Source organism: Copadichromis virginalis, linkage group LG12, assembly GCF_057382275.1.
Source record: "Copadichromis virginalis isolate Kocher_CV1m ecotype Utaka linkage group LG12, C_Virginalis_male_GT1.1, whole genome shotgun sequence".
Classification (NCBI taxonomy): domain Eukaryota; kingdom Metazoa; phylum Chordata; class Actinopteri; order Cichliformes; family Cichlidae; genus Copadichromis; species Copadichromis virginalis.
Window position 1 is genome coordinate 38,185,062 of NC_140629.1, and position 9,962 is coordinate 38,195,023.

The following is a 9,962-nucleotide window of genomic DNA, read 5'->3' on the forward strand; positions in this document are numbered from 1 at the left end:
GCAGCACATGTTGTGCTTTGTGGGTTTTTTGGTAGTTTTCAAGCAGGGAGTTGCATATTTACGTTTTCTGTGGCATTTGGGTTGGAGTTAAGGGTCATTTTTTGCATGAATGATCACACGATCTTTTAATTTTACATGTGTGCAAATTGAAAACATGGCACACGTTAGATACAGATGTTAGTTACATACTTGCAGAAGCTGAAAAGAGAACATAGAAAACATAAAATATTAAAGGAGTTCCACTTTTCGAAAGCACGGACCTCTGTTAAAGTCAAGCTGCTCCTCCGACTGTGCGCGCACTGGTTTCTGTGTTCGAGGCAAAACAGTAAAAATCTATTTTATTTTTCAAATTAAATCATGGCTGCTTTACCTACAGGGCGCAACTGAAACCCAGAAATGTGCAGCGCTCGTATTTCAGTGAGTCCATTAAAAGAGAGGTTAGCCTGGTCATTTAAAATCATTTAATATAAAGCTGCTGTGTTTGCAGCTTCCTTATTTCTGCTCGAAACGTCAGCCATCAGGTTTATTATCGTCTGTTTTGTTCACAACACTTTTATCCTCACAAAGTTGACTCATGGGAAGCCTTATGGAAAGCAGGTGATGGCTTCCTGCTAAGAAAAGGTGAAATAGTTTTTACTACAGACTTCAAACTTCAGAGGTGTATTTATATATTCTCTACTCTTAAGGAAGTGGCGTGCACTCTACAGCTCGAAGTGTCCTTTTCACGCTGGTAAATAGCTTTTAAGAGGCATAAAAGGAGTCATCATCCGTATCGCCCATTACATATGTGATTTCTTTACAACTCGGCCTTTCCAATGTGCATTTTAGTCAGCATTTACTTCCTGTTTGCCTACCTATCAAACTGCAAATACGCCCAAACTGTAAGTCGCTGTGTGACTCACGCGCTCGCAGTCATCAGTGTCTAACCTACCGTGAAAGAAATGTGGTGTTACACACAGCTCGTCATCTTTTCAGCACGCTTCCTGCAGTAGAGCTCGTGCACACGTTTTGTACGACTTCTGCCTTTTCGTCTAACTCCACAGTCTGGTTCATACATATTTACTGAGCCTGGCTCACAGGTTGTAACAATGTCATGGATTATTGGATTCATTTACATTTTTCTAATTTCAATCTTATCATTTGTTTATAAATTTATGACTCAATAAATGTAAATGATTTCTGAATGTACTTTATATTTTCTATGCATACATGTAGCATATATGTATATCAAGGTTATTGCGGCTTTAGTGATCCAGCCCGCTCGAGATCAAACTGGGCTCCTTCTAGTTCGTTAAATGAAAACGAGTTTGACAGCCGTGCTGCAGAAGCACAGGATACTCGGCCGCGAAGCTGCATCCGATTCATGCTTGAGGTTTTTGCAGTCTATCGAGCAGACTGTGGAACTGCTAATAAAAGTTTGAAATAACCTGTGAACACCTCCTCTTCCTCTTCCCTTCTGCTCCTGCTCTTTTATGTGTGCTGCAGCTGGATACTGAGGCGGCTGACATCCTGAACGATCTGCAGGTGAAGCTCAGCACCGTCCTGGACAATTTCAGCACCATGTTTGCTAAGAGGTAAAAATGCTCATTTCCTGGTGTCTTAATCAAGCCAACTAAAAGCCCAAGCCAAGCTTATCCTTTTTTTTTTTTCTATCTTATCCTGATAGAGCTGGAACCTAACACACACACACACACACACACACACTTGAATGACTGAGCATTCACCGCCTTTGCAGAAGTCTTTTTCCTCTAAGTTTGCCTCGGTCTCTGCCTCCAGTTTCCAGACTCGCATTAACGGCTGCATGCGTCAGATGGCTGAGATTCTCTACCAGATGAAAGGCCCCCCCAACCACAGCACCGCTGAGGCAGACGCTGACACCATGCTGAGGCCCCTCATGGAGTTTCTGGATGGGAAGTAAGTAGCTAATGTTGTAAAGTAGATTATATCAGAGTACACCACCAGAGTGACTGTCCTAACTTGAATGTACTCTTGAAGTTTTAAGTCATTAATTTCATGGATTAAATGAAACGTGTATTTCCATTAACCCAAATGATTTTTTACTTTCTGCGAGTTAAAATCGATCCAGCTTGGCGGTACCGCAGTGCTCATAGGTGGAAACTTCCGAGACATTTTTTTTTTTTACCTTAATATTTTATGGCTGCAAGCTGCTATAACTCATATGTGTGTTTTTTGTCTCATTATTTATTGGTACAGAGTGTGCTGTTTGGAATATCATATGAACAGTATTGCAGTACGGGGGAAACATAGATTCAAAATATGAGTATGCAAAGTGATGAGACAGAGCAAAGGCTCCAGCTGAAGGTTCAAGATAGTGACTGAAGTCACCGGAGACACTTGTGTTGGTGGAGCAGTGTAAACAGATGGCTGATGGAGTCAGGACGACCCAGATGAGGTGGAGATGGAAAGGACGAGCGCTGCACAATAAGCAGCCTTAAACACAGAGACATCTCACAATGAATTTAAAGATCAGGGAGTCACTGGCTTGAAGGGCAGATAGATTACTGGGTAAGACTGGTGACATTCAAATTTTGAATGAGGGGAATTTGAATTGGTTAAAGCTCCAGCAACACTTGTAGTATATAAAACAACTTGACCATCAACCAGCGTGTGTTTGTGTCAGGTTGTGGCCTTCATCGAAGTCGTCGTGTGACAAATTACAGACAGCATTTTAAAGTACAAACGTATGGAGTAACAGGAGGGGCCTGTTGGTAACAAAGGGGCTTGTCCTACAGTGTCTTTAAGCTGAACAGCGTCTGTACCTTACAGTATAAAGAGCCTTAAGGCGACAACTGTTGTGTTTTGGCACTTTTAATCCACTTTTAATCCACTACAAGAGCTTATTAAAAAGAAGTTGATGTAAAACATGTACACAGTAGAAAAGATAGACCTAGCTGCATTCTTTTAGTGGCCACCAGGGGGCAATACCTGTGGATTTAAGTAGAAGTCTGGGAGAACAGCTGGCTGTGAGGTCTTGTAAACACCTTCCTGATGACTTGAAGGTCTCACTCATTTCAGAATAAAACATTATAGGTTAAGAAAGGAGGATTATCCACCGTTTGCTCGTTGGCTTATGACTGAAAACAGATGAGTCGTTAAAAAATGACCATGCACCCCAAATCCCAAAACTCACTACAATATGCTCCAGTCCCTCAGAGACCCTCAACTGGACAAAGTGGTAGAAAGTCGATGGAAACAGAAAAGTTAAAATGCTTCTGTGTTCATCCTGAGAGAATTATCATCACTACCTCTGATCAAATGAGCTGAATTCTTTACTGTGTTTCATCTGCTCGCCTGAACTGCTACAGGACTCAGAGCCTTTAGTTGCTCCAGGCCTTGGAGGACACTTCCACCAGATCTCCAGACCATCAACTTTCTATTTTTAAATTGCGCCTCAAAGTCCATCTGTTTAGAACTACACACCTCTCAATATAACATGGTTATTAATGATATACCTTATTATTATTATTATTATTATTATTAAATAAAACAAGGAGAGATTTAACAGAAACCCAGCATCATAACATCTTAATATGTTTCATCTTTTTGCGTCACCTGATCAGGCCGTATCTTTGCTTCCATAGCAATCAAATTATTTCGATGAATGGGGCCTCAGCTATGAGACAGAGCGTGCTGTACAATCACAACAAAAAGGTTTTTTTTAGCAACATTGATATTTGCTTCTTATCTGTTTCACTGGAATATCTGGATTTTTTATTTTCATTTTGAAAAAGCCAGATGTATCCTTTGTCATCATGTTCGTGTTAGTTTTTCTTCGTTAGGGTTTATTTGTGTTTGTGTCAGTCTTTTGTGCAGCACACGGGCACAGAGTGACACGGTCCCTCACATTTTTCCGTGTTTGCTTGTAATCCAGTCTCAGTATTTTTGCTGACATCTGTGAGAAGACGGTGCTGAAGAGGATCTTAAAGGATCTGTGGAAGATCGTCCTGAGCAGCCTGGAGAAGACCATCGTGCTGCCTCAGAGCAATGACAGCTTGGTGAGCACATTAACCAGCACAACTGAGTGGCCATCAAAAGTCCAGCGTTTACATACTCATGAGATTACTCTGGGGACAGTAAAGGAGATGGAAAACACACACACACAAGGACACATTTATGAAAGGACAACCATCTAGGACAGTTTGTCCCAATTTGTATTGATTTCTCTTTTAAAACTTTTTTGGTAATATGTCTGAGACAGAGTTGTTTCTTGCTGGGGGTCAAATCTAACCAAATTTAGAGACAGTTGTATTTATTATGTTTTTCTGTCTTCTCAGCATCATACTAATTTTCCTAAATGTACTAAATTAGTTTACAAAAATAATTTTTTACAGAAAAAAACAAAGTAAATAGAGTTTACAGCTAGCTTATACATGACCATCTTTAAGTGTGATGCAGTGTGCTGCAGATCCAGCCCTGTGTTGCCATCTAGTGTCCGACATCAGCATTTTTACAAAACGACTGCTGCTGTTAGATTTCTTTAATGTTGCAGTAATAATGAAAAAATGAAGGTTATTAAGATTTCATATATTCCACCTCTCTGTCTTTCTCTCTGCAGGGAGCTCAGCTCCTCACAGCAGCTAAAGGACTTTCTAACCTCAAGGTAACACACGTAGACTGTCGATAAAGGGCGTAGCTGCCTTTATGTTTCATTGTAAATTCTTATTACAGTTCAATAATAACCCTGCAGTTTGAATCGTAGGTAAAGTCAGTAAACCTGCACAAGTCGCAGTACATTCAAATCCATTTTACCACCTTCACAGCTCATAACTGCAAACTTCCAGACTTTCTTTAATAGTTAGCTGTAGTTATTATCCAGCATCAGGACTTACTGATGTGTGCTGTGTGCTCATGATCTGGTTTTGTGTATCTGTGATGTATAACTTCTCTGACTTCTGTAGGGAGGAGGTGAAGCCAAAACCCTGACGCCCAAGCAGTGCATAATTATTGATGCAAGCCTCGAGTCAATCAAGGTAGGTGAACACCTACATCTCTTTTACAGCTTCATTTTTCCGTCTCGCTGCCGTATTTGAAGTGCCTGGATGAGCTTAGAGTTTAGAAGAAAATTGTATTACTCTTCAATACTCTTCAGTATTGAGATGTTCCTCTAAAGTGAGCATTTCCTCACTTCCACCTTGCCACTTCCTTTCCTTTCAGCAATATTTCCACGCAGGAGGAAATGGGCTGAAGAAGGCGTTCGTCGAGAAAAGTCCTGAACTGGCATCGCTGCGTTACGCCCTCTCCCTCTACTCCCAGAGCACCGATGCTCTCATCAAGACCTTTGTCACCACACAGCACTCCCAAGGTGATCGCACACACACAAAGTTCACTCGCTGCACGCACAGTGTGGATGATTTTTGTCTTCTCTGTGGTTCAAACCGAGCTAAAATGTTCCTTAAACTTTTCTCCCCCTCCCTGTCCTCTCAGTGCATGATGGGATGGGCATCAGAATCACCGCCAATGAGAAGATCAGACCTGATAGGGGTAAGTCTTTGATACAAGAAGAACTCGCTAAACTCCGAGTAAAATAGACCCCAGGAGGTGGAGTGCTCCTCACCATGAATCAACACAGAAACAGAACCAACACCTTCACACTCGTGTAGAGCTGGAGCCCCTCGCAGCTCACAGTTAATATTAAAGAGGAAAATAATGAGAAAAGTTTGGAGAATTTTGGAAATGTTGCTATCACAGCGATGAGCTTTAATGAAAGGTCCTTTTGCACCCTTGAAACAAAGCGCATGCCTCCTCTCCTCCTCCCTGTATTTGACTGGACTTTGGTGATTCGCTGTTGTTGATGGTGTAACATTTCTGCCACCCAACTCTCCATTATCAGCTTGTGTGGAGATTAAATTAACAAGCTTGCCCAAAGCAGAAATAAAGAAATGAAAATGGGTCACTGAAGCCACCATAAGAAGTGAATTACACAGTGAGTGAAGTTTAAAGATGTGTTTAATCGCGTTAGTGTGTGATACCGCTCCGGCTGTGTCGTGCAGGTTCGGGGGTAGATAAGCCGATCGGAGAGGCCTTGCTGCAGATCGACATGCTGCTCGGCAAAGAGCGCAAGGTCAACGTCAAAGGTGAGACTTACGCATACAGATGTGTTTAAATCACAACAACAGACCTCGTCTCCACACGGAGCAGATCTGTTCAAACATTTGAATTTAAACTTAGGAGCAAATTTTGACCAAATCAAGTAAACTTGGGGTGAACTCGAAATGCTTTCTTATATCTTCAGTAGTTTCTTATCATTTTTTCACTCTTGTGTTTGTAAATCTACATGCGTGCATGCAGTAGCATCACCCCCACTGCTTTGTGTTTGTCTCTCTTGTCCTTTATCTGCTCACCCTCTCTCTCATCTCCCCTCCAGTCATCGCGGTGAACGACATGAAGTGGCAGACGTCTGGGATGTTTCGGCCTTTCGTCGACGTCTCCATGGTCGGTCCATTCCTGGCTGACAAGAAGCGCAAGTTCACCACAAAATCCAAGAACAACAGCTGGACGGCTAAATTCAACGAGGCTTTCCAGTTGTGAGTTGGAAATCTGAAGCGCCAGCAAGTAAGATTGTTGAGTGGGTTGAGATACCGCAGATGGTTAATTGTTTCCTCTGCTCGCAGCGTCCTGGGTAAAGAATCCCCGGACTGCTACGAGCTGCAGGTGACGGTGAAGGATTACTGCTTTGGACGGGCGGACCGGGTGGTCGGCGTGGCCGTCGTTCAGCTGCGCGACGTGGCCGACCGCAAGAGCTGCGTGTGCTGGTGTCCTCTCGGGCCACGCGTTCACACCGACGAGACGGGCATGACGGTGATGCGTATCCTGTCCCAGCGTCCTGCTGACGAGGTGGCCAAAGAGTTTGTCAAGCTGAAATCGGAAACTCGCCCCGCGGAGGAAGGCAGATGAGCCGAAACGGGCTTTACTGAAAGCGAGGTTTAGAAGCGCGGCTTTGTCTGTGAGCAGCGTTTCACCTTCATCCTTAACTAACGGAGACCCTTCTGACTGATGACGTACGAGTTTATCATAGTTGGAATAAGAAAAATGGATTTGTTAAAAAGGGCAAATTTTGAGGAAGAGATCGTCTCTCAAAATGTAAAAAAAAGACTTTTCATAGCACCAGTTTGCGATACCAGTCCTGTCAATGGATTTTATATCAGACGATGACTTTAGAGAGAATCACCGATCCAACCAACCCTACGAGAAAGCTCTCAGCAACGACAGAGACAAAACAAAACTCTAAACAGGAAGAAACTTCTGAAAACGTTCTCAGGAACGGCAGCTGTGATCGTTTCAGGTGAAGGGAAGCTCAGCATAGCATCTATCCAGTTAACTTTGCTTTTTTTTGTGGTGTCATTTCATAATTTAATATTTTAGTGAGTTAATCTGGATAAAATCATTCTGACTTTCAAAAACCACCGAGATACTTGACCGCGCGACACATTTTAAAACTAGACCTGATCAGTAACCTCTGAAGTTTAGCAGCAGGACGACAGCTCAAACACTCCCCTTTCACTCATGCGTCTATAAACGACCTCCCTCTGTTTTTTCATGACTCCAGGGGCCCCTGCTGACCCTCAGTGAGGCCGACGCCACTGTAGGCCTAAGTCTTTGCTCACCCTCCATAAACTTTGTCTAAATGTGTTTCAGGGTGTAGTCCTTGCTGGTGAATTGACTGTCTGTTGACTGTGAGTATCACTGAGATTACACGAGCCCATATTCTTCTATAATGTTTGAGCCTTTGAGGCCTTTAAACTCTTTACAGACACCGTGTGTGTGGAACAACCTCTGGATCCAAAACCTAATGTCATGAAAACACACTACAGTGAACAAATGCTTTATTTGATTTGTTGCAGAAAGCCGAAACTTTTAAGACTGATACACAATTTAGTCGTAGACGGAGTTGTAACTGTAACGCACATATGTTTATTAACACAACTTAAGAAAGGACTAGTCGTCACACAGTAGTCAGGCTATGCATTATCCACAGAGTGAGCGTCACACATTTGCAGCCAAATTTAACAGTGTGAAATATTGTGATACAGCGTCAGATCCTGATGATTTGCAGGTAATTAAACAGGAAATGCCTCAGACGTGTTTTTCCCTTTGATGTTAGCTTCAGACTGATCTATAGAACCTGCAGGAGCACTAATACGGGCTGTGGTTTGATTTTGTAGCAAGTTTTTATGGATTGCGTTGCCTTAAAATAAGCAGATGAGTTAGCTAACGAAGCTAGCCTGCTTTAAGAGACTTGAAATATGACAACACTGACTTGTAAATTAAAAGAAAAGAAAAGATGTTATTCAGAAGCAAAAACTCTGACTGACTGCTGGGCCGTTGGGTGTTTGAGGTTTTGATCTAATGCTAATTTGTGATGGTGACAAAATGCTGTGAATGGAAACAACAGCTGAAAAACCCTTTTAAGTGTTACGTAGCGTGAACACGAATATAGGACCAAACATGATCATTCCATTTCGTTTACTTTAACAGTTTTTACAAACTAGGTCAGATAGAATCAGCCGCCGCAGCCTCGCCGCGCGTGCACCGTCACATATTTGACCGTGGCATTTTGCATTAACGTAAAACTTTGACGGAAAATACAGGCAGAGCAAACAGGCCAGTTTGAACGGACTGACTGTAAGTGGGTTTTTTTCCACCCTCTTGTCTGTTTATGTGCCAAGGACCTCCGTGTTCAGCGAGCCTCATTCAGCTTTCTCTCATGTTTCGGGTTGTATTTGACAGATGTGGCCTTTGCAGACATCCCACTTTTTACTTTTCCAAACTGGCTGCACGAAAGCAACTAGAAGTGAGCCACATCTGTAGTTACACCCGAACTCTTGCACTCTGTTTCACTGTAAGTTTGTAAGAAATGAAACCAATGCCTACATCCAGAGCATGTATTTATTGTAAACAGTCAGCTAGAATTGTGATTTCCTTCCCCCCATGTATGTACTGTGAAATATGAAGACTGTATGTAAAGTACTTATCATTATTCTAATGTGACACATGTTAAATATACTTGTAACATTATTTTGTACATAAAATATTTATGAATCAAGGCAGCGCCTCGTGTCTTTGGTCACAGAGCTCGCTGTTCCCGCTCAGCACGGCAGCTCCGGTCAGTGATTCCTGCCTTACCTGAGCGCCACACTCAGTTGCACACCTGCTCTCCAGGTTTAATCTTTCTGTCTTTGCAAACACACACCTTCAGTCTTCATCACGGTAACTGTTGGTTTAGCTATAAAAATTCACAGAAAAAAAACAGTTTAAACTAAAGAGCACGAACCACAAGGCCCCGGGTACTGTGGGTGTTCTGGGGTAGCGGTGCTTGGGATGTTTTGCGTGGCTTGTGCAGGCTCTATTATTCTGGGTACTCAGAGACTGTTAAGTGCACTGGTGATTTTAAATGGTTGTGGGCTGGATAAGTACTTAAAGGTGTATTGCATAAAGTGCTGCATGAATGGCCAGTAAGACTGCAAAAGCGCTGTATACATGCAGGTCGATTCTGTTTTTGTCTGATTTGTAGCTCATCTTTATGATGCATTAATACTGTAATCCTGCTCAGCCGGTCGTTGATGAGCATACAGTCAGGGAGAGCTGCTCATTTAAGTCTGAATGACTGTTTTTTATAATTTGGAAGAAATAAATAATGTCGAGAAAATAACTGACTATTCCCCAGATGTCACAGCACAGAGTTTACTACACGTTCGAATGACCACAGCGTGAATCATCAGGTGAGTAATGCTGCTGTGGTGTTTGATTCTAATTTCCAGGTGTTTCACAGTTACCTTATGTTGATGCTTTTTTCTGGTTGCTTTAAAGGTAATCCACAGGTGACAGGGAAAAAACATGAGCCCAGAACTGAATGACTGGCATCTACATTCACTTCCTTTTTGGATGCCTTCCTTGTTTTATTTAACGATTATTAAAAAAATTTTGATCACGTTCAGAAAAAT

General features: G+C 42.3%; 1 protein-coding gene across 1 annotated transcript in view; it reads left to right on the forward strand.

The window, feature by feature from the left end:
- LOC146697612 (protein unc-13 homolog B-like) overlaps window positions 1-9,058 on the forward strand; it is a 79,984-nt gene extending 70,926 nt beyond the window's left edge. The window contains exons 24-33 of the mRNA XM_085476430.1: window positions 1,486-1,574; window positions 1,777-1,914; window positions 3,893-4,016; window positions 4,577-4,621; window positions 4,920-4,991; window positions 5,176-5,323; window positions 5,446-5,502; window positions 6,012-6,095; window positions 6,386-6,545; window positions 6,633-9,058. Coding sequence (XP_085332556.1) covers window positions 1,486-1,574; window positions 1,777-1,914; window positions 3,893-4,016; window positions 4,577-4,621; window positions 4,920-4,991; window positions 5,176-5,323; window positions 5,446-5,502; window positions 6,012-6,095; window positions 6,386-6,545; window positions 6,633-6,915 — 1,200 coding nt within the window. The 3' untranslated portion in view covers window positions 6,916-9,058. The remainder of the gene's footprint in view (window positions 1-1,485; window positions 1,575-1,776; window positions 1,915-3,892; window positions 4,017-4,576; window positions 4,622-4,919; window positions 4,992-5,175; window positions 5,324-5,445; window positions 5,503-6,011; window positions 6,096-6,385; window positions 6,546-6,632) is intronic.
- Window positions 9,059-9,962: the final 904 nt, after the last annotated feature.